This window comes from Phyllobates terribilis, unplaced genomic scaffold (genome assembly GCF_046119375.1).
Source record: "Phyllobates terribilis strain yellow unplaced genomic scaffold, ASM4611937v1 Scaffold_5__5_contigs__length_657084704, whole genome shotgun sequence".
Lineage (NCBI taxonomy): Eukaryota > Metazoa > Chordata > Amphibia > Anura > Dendrobatidae > Phyllobates > Phyllobates terribilis.
Window position 1 is genome coordinate 347,874,038 of NW_027362765.1, and position 15,470 is coordinate 347,889,507.

Consider the following 15,470-nt stretch of genomic DNA (forward strand, 5'->3'; position numbering starts at 1 on the left):
CACGGCACAGCGGAGATAACACGGCACAGCGGAGATAACACGGCACAGCGGAGATAACACGGCACAGCGGAGATAACACGGCACAGCGGAGATAACGCGGCACAGCAGAGATAACACGGCACAGCAGAGATAACACGGCACAGCAGAGATAACACGGCACAGCAGAGATAACACGGCACAGCGGAGACAACACGGCACAGCGGAGATAACACGGCACAGCAGAGATAAAGCGGAGCAGCAGAGATAACACGGCACAGCAGAGATAACGCGGAGCAGCAGAGATAACACAGCACAGCAGAGATAACACGGCACAGCAGAGACAGCACAGCAGAGATAACACAACACAGCAGAGATAACACGGCACAGCAGAGATAACAAGGCACAGCAGAGATAACACAGCACAGCAGAGATAACACGGCACAGCAGAGATAACACGGCACAGCAGAGATAACACGGCACAGCAGAGATAACACGGCACAGCAGAGATAACACGGCACAGCAGAGACAACACAGCAGAAATAACACTGCACAGCAGAGATAACACAGCACAGCAGAGATAACACGGCACAGCAGAGATAGCACGGCACAGCAGAGATAACACGGCACAGCAGAGAAAACGCGGCACAGCAGAGATAACGCGGCACAGCAGAGATAACGCGGCACAGCAGAGATAACGCGGCACAGCAGAGATAACACGGCACAGCGGAGATAACACGGCGCAGCGGAGATAGCAGGGCACAGCGGAGATAACACGGCGCAGCGGAGATAGCACGGCGCAGCGGAGATAGCACGGCGCAGCGGAGATAACACGGCACAGCGGAGACAGCACGGCACAGCGGAGACAACACGGCACAGCGGAGATAACACGGCACAGCGGAGATAACACGGCACAGCGGAGATAGCACGGCACAGCGGAGACAACACGGCACAGCGGAGACAACACGGCACAGCGGAGATAACACGGCACAGCGGAGATAGCACGGCATAGCGGAGATAGCACGGCACAGCGGAGATAACGCGGCACAGCGGAGATAACGCGGCACAGCGGAGATAGCACAACAGAGATAACAGAGCACAGCAGAGATAACACGGCACAGCGGAGATAACACGGCACAGCGGAGATAACACGGCACAGCGGAGATAGCACAGCAGAGATAACAGAGCACAGCAGAGATAACAGAGCACAGCAGAGATAACACGGCACAGCAGAGATAACACGGCACAACACAGATAGCACAGCAGAGATAACACGGCACAGCAGAGATAACACGGCACAGCAGAGATAACACGGCACAGCATAGATAACACAGCAGAGATAACACGGCACAGCAGAGATAACACGGCACAGCAGAGATAACACGGCGCAGCAGAGGCACGGCACAGCAGAGACAGCACGGCACAGCGGAGACAACACGGCACAGCGGAGACAACACGGCACAGCGGAGATATCACGGCACAGCGGAGATAACAGGGCACAGCGGAGATATCAGGGCACAGCGGAGATAACACGGCACAGCGGAGATAACACGGCACAGCGGAGACATCAGGGCACAGAGGAGACAACACGTAACACGGCACAGAGGAGACAACACGGCACAGCGGAGACAACACGGCACAGCGGAGATATCAGGGCACAGCGGAGACAACACGGCACACCGGAGACAACACGGCACAGCGGAGACAACACGGCACAGCGGAGATAACACGGCGCGGAACAACACGGCACAGCGGAGACAACACGGCACAGCGGAGATATCAGGGCACAGCGGAGACAACACGGCACACCGGAGACAACACGGCACAGCGGAGACAACACGGCACAGCGGAGATAACACGGCGCAGCACAGATAACACGGCACAGCGGAGATAACACGGCACAGCGTAGATAACAAGGCACAGCGGAGATAACACGGCACAGAGGAGATAACACGGCACAGCAGAGATAACACGGCACAGCAGAGATAACACAGCAGAGATAACACACCACAGCGGAGATAACACGGCGCAGCAGAGATAACACGGCACAGCGGAGATAACACGGCACAGCGGAGATAACACGGCACAGCGGAGATAACACAGCAGAGATAGCACAGCACAGCCGAGATAACACGGCACAGCGGAGATAACACGGCACAGCGGAGATATCAGGACACAGCGGAGATAACACGGCACAGCGGAGACATCAGGGCACAGAGGAGACAACACGGAACACGGCACAGCGGAGATAACACAGCACAGCGGAGACATCAGGGCACAGAGGAGACAACACGGCACAGCGGAGACAACACGGCACAGCGGAGATATCAGGGCACAGCGGAGACAACACGGCACAGCGGAGATAACACGGCACAGCGGAGATAACACGGCACAGCGGAGATAACGCGGAGCAGCGGAGATAACACGGCACAGCAGAGATAGCACGGCACAGCAGAGATAACACAACACAGCAGAGATAAGACAGCACAGCAGAGATAACACGGCACAGCAGAGATAACGCGGCACAGCAGAGATAACGCGGCACAGCAGAGATAACGCGGCACAGCAGAGATAACGCGGCACAGCAGAGATAACACGGCACAGCAGAGATAACACGGCACAGCGGAGACAACACGGCACAGCGGAGATAACACGGCACATCAGAGATAAAGCGGAGCAGCAGAGATAACACGGCACAGCAGAGATAACGCGGAGCAGCAGAGATAACACAGCACAGCAGAGATAACACGGCACAGCAGAGACAGCACAGCAGAGATAACACAGCACAGCAGAGATAACACAACACAGCAGAGATAACACGGCACAGCAGAGATAACAAGGCACAGCAGAGATAACACAGCACAGCAGAGATAACACAGCACAGCAGAGATAACACGGCACAGCAGAGATAACAAGGCACAGCAGAGATAACAGCACAGCAGAGATAACACAGCACAGCAGAGATAACACGGCACAGCAGAGATAACAAGGCACAGCAGAGATAACACGGCACAGCAGAGATAACACGGCACAGCAGAGACAACACAGCAGAAATAACACTGCACAGCAGAGATAACACGGCACAGCAGAGATAACACGGCACAGCAGAGATAGCACGGCACAGCAGAGATAACACGGCACAGCAGAGAAAACGCGGCACAGCAGAGATAACGCGGCACAGCAGAGATAACACGGCACAGCAGAGATAACACGGCACAGCAGAGATAACACAGCAGAGATAACACAGCACAGCAGAGATAGCACGGCACAGCGGAGATAACGCGGCACAGCGGAGATAACACGGCGCAGCGGAGATAGCACGGCACAGCGGAGATAACACGGCGCAGCGGAGATAGCACGGCACAGCGGAGACAACACGGCACAGCGGAGACAACACGGCACAGCGGAGATATCACGGCACAGCGGAGATAACAGGGCACAGCGGAGATATCAGGGCACAGCGGAGATAACACGGCACAGCGGAGATAACACGGCACAGCGGAGACATCAGGGCACAGAGGAGACAACACGGAACACGGCACAGCGGAGATAACACAGCACAGCGGAGACATCAGGGCACAGAGGAGACAACACGGCACAGCGGAGACAACACGGCACAGCGGAGATATCAGGGCACAGCGGAGACAGCACGGCACACCGGAGACAACACGGCACAGCGGAGACAACACGGCACAGCGGAGATAACACGGCGCAGAGGAGATAGCACGGCATAGCGGAGATAGCACGGCGCAGCGGAGATAGCACGGCGCAGCGGAGATAACACGGCGCAGCGGAGAGAGCACGGCGCAGCAGAGATAACACGCCGCAGCAGGGATAACACGGCGCAGCGGAGATAACACGGCACAGCGGAGATAACACGGCACAGCGGAGATATCAGGGCACAGCAGAGATAACACGGCACAGCGGAGATAACACGGCACAGCGGAGATAGCACGGCACAGCGGAGATAACACGGCACAGCGGAGATAACACGGCACAGCGGAGATAACACGGCACAGCCGAAATATCAGGGCACAGCGGAGACAACACGGCACAGCGGAGATATCAGGGCACAGCGGAGATAACACGGTACAGCGGAGACAAAACGGCACAGCAGAGATAACACGGCACAGCAGAGATAACACGGCACAGCAGAGATAACACGACACAGCAGAGATAACGCGGCACAGCAGAGATAACACGGCACAGCAGAGATATCAGGGCACAGCAGAGATAACACAGCACAGCAGAGATATCAGGGCACAGCAGAGATAACACAGCACAGCAGAGATATCAGGGCACAGCGGGGATAACACGGTACAGCGGAGACAAAACGGCACAGCAGAGATAACACGGCACAGCAGAGATAACACGGCACAGCAGAGATAACACGGCACAGCAGAGATAACGCGGCACAGCAGAGATATCAGGGCACAGCAGAGATAACACAGCACAGCAGAGATATCAGGGCACAGCAGAGATAACACAGCACAGCAGAGATATCAGGGCACAGCAGAGATAACACGGCACAGCAGAGATAGCGCGGCACAGCAGAGATAACGCGGCACAGCAGAGATAACGCGGCACAGCAGAGATAACACGGCACAGCGGAGACAACACGACACAGCGGAGACAATACGGCACAGCGGAGACAACACGGCACAGCGGAGATAACACGGCGCAGCGGAGATAACACGGCGCAGCGGAGATAACACGGCACAGCGGAGATAACACGGCACAGCAGAGATAACACGGCGCAGCAGAGATAACACGGCGCAGCGGAGATAACACGGCGCAGCGGAGATAACACGGCACAGCAGAGATAACACAGCACAGCAGAGATAACACAGCACAGCAGAGCTGGACCTTGTCTCGTTACAGACACATAGGCAGTCACCCCTCAGCTCCGCCTGTCTGTGAGCTGGAAGTTGAAGCACTGTGAGACAACTCCTTGTCTTTTCACCAGTTTTTCAGGGAGGTCCAGTTCTTGGTAATGTCACTGCTGTACCAGATTTCAGGCCCTTCTTGATGACGTCTTCACAGTGTGGTTGGAAGATCAGATGGCTGGGAGATGGTTTTGTCTTTTCTCCTGACTGACCACTTTCCATACTGAGATCCTTTGCTGTGTTGTTAGCTGTTTATGGACCAGAAAATGTCAGGAAAATCCTCCTAGATCCGCGACACTTTCTCTGGGGTTAATCAGAATGGCCGTATTGACGGCGGCGGAGCGTAGACTACTGTGTAACATGGGGGAATGTGATTGGTTGACTCTGAGCGCAACCACAGCCCCGATGATAAGAGGGTGCTCACATTTATGCAACTACATTATTTTACTTTGGGTATTTTTATTTCCTCCTAAAATGATTTTATTTTGTTTCTCTGTGAATTTGTACAGATTATGGGCGACATTAAAGGTGGGAGAAGTCCTGAAATGATTCTTCTTAATACTAGACCTGGTATATTAGCAGGGGCGTGTAGACTTTTATATCCACTGTATACATATATACCCACACAGTAACACATGCCTATATGCCGGCGCTGTGCGAGCGGTGACTGTGGCATTATGCAGATCTTCGCGGCAGGAGGTCGGGGTGACGGACGGCTGCATTGTGCGGCCGCAGGGTCAGGAGAATGAGGCTCGCTCTCAGTGTTACCCGGCTCCGCGCCCGCAGGTGCATTGTCTGCCCCGAAATCCATTACAGCGTGTTAATGGCATTAAATGGCGGTGTAATAATGCCGTCACTGGAGGTGAATTAAGCTGGCAGCATAAAAAGGCCGAAGAATATACATGGAAATCACCTGTCACTGCCTTATTATTGAGTGATCCCGCCAGCGGGGCCTCATTACTCACACGACCACTCATTTACATGTAATAGCCAGCGACTAATGCCCTCCCTGAGCCCCGCGAGTATACAGGAAGGGTCCTATATACAGCCGTATACAGCAGAGGTGAGTATACAGGCAGGGTCCTATATACAGCCGTATACAGCAGAGGTGAGTATACAGGCAGGGTCCTATATACAGCCGTATACAGCAGAGGCGAGTATACAGGCAGGGTCCTATATACAGCCGTATACAGCAGAGGTGAGTATACAGGCAGGGTCCTATATACAGCCCGTATACAACAGAGGTGAGTATACAAGAGAGGTGCTATATACAGCCCGTATACAGCAGAGGAGAGTATACAGGCAGGGTCCTATATACAGCCCGTATACAACAGAGGTGAGTATACAAGACAGGTGCTATATACAGCCCGTATACAGCAGAGGTGAGTATACAGGCAGGGTCCTATATACAGCCCGTATACAACAGAGGTGAGTATACAGGACAGGTGCTATATACAGCCCGTATACAGCAGAGGTGAGTATACAAGACAGGTGCTATATACAGCCCGTATACAACAGAGGTGAGTATACAGGACAGGTGCTATATACAGCCCGTATACAGCAGAGGAGAGTATACAAGACAGGTGCTATATACAGCCCGTATACAGCAGAGGTGAGTATACAAGACAGGTGCTATATACAGCCCGTATACAGCAGAGGAGAGTATACAGGCAGGGTCCTATATACAGCCGTATACAGCAGAGGTGAGTATACAAGACAGGTGCTATATACAGCCCGTATACAGCAGAGGAGAGTATACAGGCAGGGTCCTATATACAGCCGTATACAGCAGAGGTGAGTATACAGGCAGGGTCCTATATACAGCCGTATACAACAGAGGTGAGTATACAAGACAGGTGCTATATACAGCCCGTATACAGCAGAGGAGACTATACAGGCAGGGTCCTATATACAGCCGTATACAGCAGAGGTGAGTATACAGGCAGGGTCCTATATACAGCCCGTATACAGCAGAGGCGAGTATACAGGCAGGGTCCTATATACAGCCGTATACAGCAGAGGTGAGTATACAGGCAGGGTCCTATATACAGCCGTATACAGCAGAGGTGAGTATACAGGCAGGGTCCTATATACAGCCCGTATACAGCAGGGGCGAGTATACAGGCAGGGTCCTATATACAGCCGTATACAGCAGAGGTGAGTATACAGGCAGGGTCCTATATACAGCCCGTATACAGCAGAGGCGAGTATACAGGCAGGGTCCTATATACAGCCGTATACAGCAGAGGTGAGTATACAGGCAGGGTCCTATATACAGCCGTATACAGCAGAGGTGAGTATACAGGCAGGGTCCTATATACAGCCGTATACAGCAGAGGCGAGTATACAGGCAGGGTCCTATATACAGCCGTATACAGCAGAGGAGAGTATACAGGCAGGGTCCTATATACAGCCCGTATACAACAGAGGTGAGTATACAGGACAGGTGCTATATACAGCCCGCATACAGCAGAGGAGAGTATACAAGACAGGTGCTATATACAGCCCGTATACAGCAGAGGTGAGTATACAAGACAGGTGCTATATACAGCCCGTATACAGCAGAGGAGAGTATACAGGCAGGGTCCTATATACAGCCGTATACAGCAGAGGTGAGTATACAAGACAGGTGCTATATACAGCCCGTATACAGCAGAGGAGAGTATACAGGCAGGGTCCTATATACAGCCGTATACAGCAGAGGTGAGTATACAGGCAGGGTCCTATATACAGCCCGTATACAGCAGAGGCGAGTATACAGGCAGGGTCCTATATACAGCCGTATACAGCAGAGGTGAGTATACAGGCAGGGTCCTATATACAGCCGTATACAGCAGAGGTGAGTATACAGGCAGGGTCCTATATACAGCCCGTATACAGCAGGGGCGAGTATACAGGCAGGGTCCTATATACAGCCGTATACAGCAGAGGTGAGTATACAGGCAGGGTCCTATATACAGCCCGTATACAGCAGAGGCGAGTATACAGGCAGGGTCCTATATACAGCCGTATACAGCAGAGGTGAGTATACAGGCAGGGTCCTATATACAGCCGTATACAGCAGAGGTGAGTATACAGGAAGGGTCCTATATACAGCCGTATACAGCAGAGGTGAGTATACAGGAAGGGTCCTATATACAGCCCGTATACAGCAGAGGCGAGTATACAGGACAGGTGCTATATACAGCCCGTATACAGCAGAGGCGAGTATACAAGACAGGTGCTATATACAGCCCGTATACAGCAGAGGAGAGTATACAGGACAGGTACTATATACAGCCCGTATACAGCAGAGGCGAGTATACAAGACAGGTGCTATATACAGCCGTATACAGCAGAGGTGAGTATATAGGAAGGGTCCTATATACAGCCGTATACAGCAGAGGTGAGTATACAGGAAGGGTCCTATATACAGCCGTATACAGCAGAGGCGAGTATACAGGAAGGGTCCTATATACAGCCGTATACAGCAGAGGTGAGTATACAGGCAGGGTCCTATATACAGCCCGTATACAGCAGAGGCGAGTATACAGGCAGGGTCCTATATATAGCCGTATACAGCAGAGGTGAGTATACAGGCAGGGTCCTATATACAGCCGTATACAGCAGAGGTGAGTATACAGGCAGGGTCCTATATACAGCCGTATACAGCAGAGGTGAGTATACAGGAAGGGTCCTATATACAGCCGTATACAGCAGAGGTGAGTATACAGGAAGGGTCCTATATACAGCCCGTACACAGCAGAGGCGAGTATACAAGACAGGTGCTATATACAGCCCGTATACAGCAGAGGCGAGTATACAAGACAGGTGCTATATACAGCCCGTATACAGCAGAGGCGAGTATACAAGACAGGTGCTATATACAGCCCGTATACAGCAGAGGAGAGTATACAGGACAGGTACTATATACAGCCGTATACAGCAGAGGAGAGTATACAGGACAGGTGCTATATACAGCCCGTATACAGCAGAGGCGAGTATACAGGACAGGTGCTATATACAGCCGTATACAGCAGAGGCGAGTATACAAGACAGGTGCAATATACAGCCCGTATACAGCAGAGACGAATATACAGGACAGGTGCTATATACAGCCGTATACAGCAGAGGAGAGTATACAGGACAGGTGCTATATACAGCCCGTATACAGCAGAGGCGAGTATACAGGACAGGTGCTATATACAGCCGTATACAGCAGAGGCGAGTATACAAGACAGGTGCTATATACAGCCGTATACAGCAGAGGCGAGTATACAGGACAGGTGCTATATACAGCCCGTATACAGCAGAGGCGAGTATACAGGACAGGTGCTATATACAGCCGTATACAGCAGAGGCGAGTATACAAGACAGGTGCTATATACAGCCGTATACAGCAGAGGCGAGTATACAGGACAGGTGCTATATACAGCCGTATACAGCAGAGGAGAGTATACAGGACAGGTACTATATACAGCCGTATACAGCAGAGGCGAGTATACAGGACAGGTGCTATATACAGCCGTATACAGCAGAGGCTAGTATACAAGACAGGTGCTATATACAGCAATATAAAGCAGAGGAGAGTATACAAGACAGGTGCTATATACAGCCGTATACAGCAGAGGCGAGTATACAAGAGAGGTGCTATATACAGCCGTATACAGCAGAGGCGAGTATACAAGAGAGGTGCTATATACAGCCGTATACAGCAGAGGCGAGTATACAGGACAGGTGCTATATACAGCCGTATACAGCAGAGGAGAGTATACAGGACAGGTACTATATACAGCCGTATACAGCAGAGGCGAGTATACAGGACAGGTGCTATATACAGCCGTATACAGCAGAGGCTAGTATACAAGACAGGTGCTATATACAGCAATATAAAGCAGAGGAGAGTATACAAGACAGGTGCTATATACAGCCGTATACAGCAGAGGCGAGTATACAAGAGAGGTGCTATATACAGCCGTATACAGCAGAGGCGAGTATACAAGAGAGGTCCTATATACAGCCGTATACAGCAGAGGCGAGTATACAGGACAGGTGCTATATACAGCCGTATACAGCAGAGGCGAGTATACAGGACAGGTACTATATACAGCCGTATACAGCAGAGGCAAGTATACAGGACAGGTGCTATATACAGCCGTATACAGCAGAGGCGAGTATACAAGACAGGTGCTATATACAGCCGTATACAGCAGAGGCGAGTATACAGGACAGGTGCTATATACAGCCGTATACAGCAGAGGAGAGTATACAGGACAGGTACTATATACAGCCGTATACAGCAGAGGCGAGTATACAGGACAGGTACTATATACAGCAATATAAAGCAGAGGAGAGTATACAAGACAGGTGCTATATACAGCCCGTATACAGCAGAGGCGAGTATACAGGACAGGTACTATATACAGCCGTATACAGCAGAGGCGAGTATACAGGACAGGTACTATATACAGCAATATAAAGCAGAGGAGAGTATACAAGACAGGTGCTATATACAGCCCGTATACAGCAGAGGCGAGTATACAGGACAGGTGCTATATACAGCCGTATACAGCAGAGGCGAGTATACAAGACAGGTGCTATATACAGCCGTATACAGCAGAGGAGAGTATACAGGACAGGTACTATATACAGCCGTATACAGCAGAGGCGAGTATACAAGACAGGTGCTATATACAGTAGTGTTCAAAATAATAGCAGTCTGTTCACAAACACGAGTTATCACAGAGTTTTGCTCCTAGTTGTTATTTCCAGCATCGGGGACGTCGCTCGCTGTTTTCTAATTCAGAACATGAAGAGAAATGTAGATCATAGAATCATAGAATCATAGAATCATAGAATGGTAGAGTTGGAAGGGACCTCCTGGGTCATCTGGTCCAACCCCCTGCTCAAAGCAGGATTCACTAGATCATCTCAGACAGATGTCTGTCCAGCCTCTGTTTGAAGACGTCCATTGAAGGGGAACTCACCACCTCTCGTGGCCGCCTGTTCCACTCATTAATCACCCTAACTGTCAAAAAGTTTTTTCTAATATCTAATCTGTGTCTCCTCCCATTCAGTTTCATCCCATTGCTTCTAGTCTTTCCTTGTGCAAATGAGAATAAAGATGATCCTTCTACAATGTGACAGCCCTTGACATATTTGTAGACAGCTATTAAGTCTCCTCTCAGTCTTCTTTTTTGCAAGCTAAACATTCCCAAATCCTGCAACCGTTCCTCATAGGACATGGTTTGCAGACCAGTCACCATTCTGGTCGCTCTTCTCTGAACTTGCTCCAGTTTGTCGATGTCTTTTTTAAAATGTGGTGCCCAAAACTGTACACAGTATCCAGATGAGGTCTGACCAAAGAGGAGTAAAGACCGATAATGACTTCACGTGATCTAGACTGTATGCTTCTGTTAATACATCCCAGAATTGTATTTGCCTTTTTTGCTGCTGCATCACACTGTTGACTCATGTTTAGTCTATGATCTATTAGTATACCTAAGTCTTTTTCACATGTACTGTTGCTTAGCTCTATTCCTCCCATTCTGTATATGCTTTTTTCATTTTTATTGCCCAGATGTAGTACTTTGCATTTTTCCCTGTTATAAACCATTCTGTTAGTTACTGCCCACTGCTCCAGTTTATTTAGGTCTTTTTACTACTTTACAGAAAGTCACAAAAAATCACCATTGTTCTGTTCTAATAAACAGCAGTGTCGGCATTTGTCTCTTTTTTTTTGAGGAATCAGCATTCCTGGGAATCAGTGACCTAATATTTAGATGTTGCCCACAGTTTTTTAGAGCTGCTTCACATCTACGTTGCATAGAGTCAACCATCTTCTGGCCCCTGTCAGTTGTTATTCCAGCCCAGTAGGCTTTCACTACATCCCACAATTTTTTGGCATTTGTTGGCTTTGCCTCAGAAACAGCATTTTTGATCTCACCCCACAAGTGATCTATCGGATTAAGGTCCGGGGATTGGGCTGGTCGCTCCATAACCTCAATTTTGTTGGACTGGAACCAAGATTTTGCTCGTTTTCTGGTGTGTTTAGGGTCGCTGTCTTGGTGAAACACCCATTTCATGGGCATCTCCTCTTCAGCGTAAGACAACATGACCTCTTCAAATATATTAATATCTGCAAACTGGTCCATGATCCCTGGTATGCGGTAAATAGGTCCAGCACCATAGTAAGAGAAACGTGCCCATATCATGATGCTTCCACCATGCTTCACTGTCTGCAGGGTGTACTGTGGCTGAATGCAGAGTTTGGGGGTCGTCTGATGAACTGTCTGCAGCCCTTCCACCCAAAAAGAACACTTTTACTTTCATCCGTCCACAAAATGTTTCTCCGTTTCTCTTTAGGCCGGTTGATCTGTTCTTTGGCAGATTGTATCCGCTTTAGTACATGTCTTTTTTTGTAACAGTGGGACTTTGCGGGGACTTCTTGGTAAGAGATTAGCTTCACACAGGCGTCTTCTCACTGTCACAGTCCTCACAGGTAACTGGAGACTGTCTGTGATCCTCCTGGAGCTGATCATTGGCTGAGCCTTTGCCATTCTGGCTATTCTTCCATCCATTTGGATGGTAGTCTTCCGTTTTCTTCCTCGTCTCTCTGGTTTTGGTTTCCATTATGAAGCATTGGAGATCATTTTAGCTGAACAGCCGATCATTGTCTGCACTTCTTTATAAGTTTTATCCTCTACAATCAACTTTATAATCAACCTACGCTGTTCTTCTGAACAATGTCAGGATTTCTCAGGCTTTCAAGGAGAAATGCAGGTACAACATGTGCTGCTTCACCCCTATATAAGGGCCACCGGACTCACAGCTGTTTCTTCACAGAATGATTGACCGCACTGATTGAAATCCACACTGCTATTATATTGAACACATCCCCGTACAATTAATTATTCACATACACAGAGTCAGAAACCTGCAGATGATGAATGCGGAGTCTGGGGGTTTCCTTACAATCTACTGCACCAACCAAATATAATATATACCAGTGATTAATCTGGTCAGTCATACTGGACGGCTAGTATTCTGAACAGTCCTGTACAGCCCGTACACAGCGGAGGCAATGTATAGAGGTTTACACTTACTCCGCTCTTACTCTGTGCCTCCATTTGCTTCAGTATCTGTGTCTGGAGAGATGAAACCAGGTCCAAACTCTAGAAGAAAGAGACAGGTAAGGACCATGCAGCCGCAGAGACCAAGGATCGAAGACAGGGGCCGGGGCTCAGAGACGGGGGCCGAGGATCAGAGACGAGGCCGAGGATCAGAGACAAGGCCGAGGATCAGAGAAGAGACGAGGATCAGAGAAGAGGCCGAGGATCAGAGACAGGGGCATGAGAAATGGGGCTGAGGATCAGAGACGGGGGCCGAGGATCAGACACGGGGGACCGAGGATCAGAGACGGGGGCCGAGGATCAGAGAAGGGGGCCGAGGATCAGAGACGGGGGCCGAGGATCAGAGAAGGGGGCCGAGGATCAGAGACGGGGGCCGAGGATCAGAGGCAAGGCTGAGGATCAGAGACAGGGGCATGAGAGATGGGGCTGAGGATCAGAGACGGGGGCCGAGGATCAGAGAAGAGACGAGGATCAGAGAAGAGGCCGAGGATCAGAGACAGGGGCATGAGAAATGGGGCTGAGGATCAGAGACGGGGGCCGAGGATCAGACACGGGGGACCGAGGATCAGAGACGGGGGCCGAGGATCAGAGAAGGGGGCCGAGGATCAGAGAAGGTGTCTGAGGATCAGAGGCAAGGCTGAGGATCAGAGACAGGGGCATGAGAGATGGGGCTGAGGATCAGAGAAGGGGGCCGAGGATCAGAGAAGGGGGCCGAGGATCAGAGAAGGGGGCTGAGGATCAGAGACAAGGCTGAGGATCAGAGACAGGGGCATGAGAGATGGGGCTGAGGATCAGAGAAGGGGGCCGAGGATCAGAGACGGGGGCCTAGGATCAGAGACTGGGGCCGAGGATCAGAGAAGGGGGCCGAGGATCAGAGACGGGGGCTGAGGATCAGAGAAGGGGGCCGAGGATCAGAGAAGGGGGCCGAGGATCAGAGAAGGGGGCCAAGGATCAGAGACAAGGCTGAGGATCAGAGACAGGGGCATGAGAGATGGGGCTGAGGATCAGAGACGGGGGCCGAGGATCAGAGAAGGGGACCGAGGATCAGAGAAGGGGGCCGAGGATCAGAGACGGGGGCCGAGGATCAGAGAAGGGGGCTGAGGATCAGAGACAAGGCTGAGGATCAGAGACAGGGGCATGAGAGATGGGGCTGAGGATCAGAGAAGGGGGCCGAGGATCAGAGACGGGGGCCGAGGATCAGAGAAGGGGGCCGAGGATCAGAGAAGGGGGCTGAGGATCAGAGACGAGGCTGAGGATCAGAGACAGGGGCCGAGGATCAGAGACGAGGCTGAAGATCAGAGACAGGGGCCGAGGATCAGAGACGAGGCTGAGGATCAGAGACAGGGGCCGAGGATGAGAGATGAGGCTGAGGATCAGAGAAGGGGGCTGAGGATCAGAGACGAGGCTGAGGATCAGAGACAGGAGCATGAGAGACGAGGCTGAGGATCAGAGACAGGAGCATGAGAGATGGAGCTGAGGATCAGAGATGGGGGCTGAGGATCAGAGACAGGGGCATGAGAGATGGGGCTGAGGATCAGAGACGAGGCTGAGGATCAGAGACAGGGGCATGAGAGATGGGGCTGAGGATCAGAGACAAGAGCATGAGAGATGGGGCTGAGGATCAGAGACGGGGGCCGAGGATCAGAGACGAGGCTGAGGATCAGAGACAAGGCCGAGGATCAGAGACGAGGCTGAGGATCAGAGACAGGGGCATGAGAGATGGGTCTGAGGATCAGAGACAGGGCCCGTTCTCCACAGATGTGACAGCTGCTATGTAATCTCTACATCCAGTGTAACGCCACCCCCCCTGTACATGGTCCCCAGAGTCAGCTGGCCACTACATCGGGGAAGATAAGGCTGTGTGTCGAGGGGGGGGGGGGGGGGGGGCTGTATGTCGGGGGAGGCCGTGTGTCGGGGGAGGCTGTGTGTCGAGGGGAGGCTGTATGTCGGGGGGAGGCTGTATGTCGGGGGGAGGCTGTGTGTCGAGGGGAGGCTGTGTGTCGGGGGGAGGCTGTGTGTCGGGGGGAGGCTGTATGTCGGGGGAAGGTTGTGTGTCGAGGGGAGGCTGTATGTCGGGGGGAGGCTGTGTGTCGGGGGAAGGTTGTGTGTCGGGGGGAGGCTGTGTGTTGGGGGGAGGTTGTATGTCGGGGGAAGGCTGTGTGTTGGGGGAGGCTGTGTGTTGGGGGGAGGTTGTATGTCGGGGGTAGGCTGTGTGTCGGGGGAAGGTTGTGTGTCGGGGGAGGCTGTGTGTTGGGGGGAGGTTGTATGTCGGGGGGAGGCTGTGTGTCGGGGGAAGGTTGTGTGTCGGGGGAAGGTTGTGTGTCGGGGGAAGGTTGTGTGTTGGGGGGAGGCTGTATGTCGGGGGGAGGCTGTGTGTCGGGGGAGGCTGTGTGTTGGGGGGAGGTTGTATGTCGGGGGAAGGCTGTGTGTCGGGGGAGGCTGTGTGTTGGGGGGAGGTTGTGTGTCGGGGGGAGGCTGTGTGTTGGGGGGAGGTTGT

General features: G+C 51.8%; 1 protein-coding gene across 1 annotated transcript in view; it reads right to left on the bottom strand.

Annotated features, from left to right (window-relative positions):
- The window catches only part of ENO4 (enolase 4), a 62,189-nt gene that overhangs the window by 17,281 nt on the left and 29,438 nt on the right, over positions 1-15,470 (bottom strand). The window contains exon 7 of the mRNA XM_073681267.1: positions 12,947-13,015. Within this exon, the coding sequence (XP_073537368.1) occupies positions 12,947-13,015 (69 nt within the window). The remainder of the gene's footprint in view (positions 1-12,946; positions 13,016-15,470) is intronic.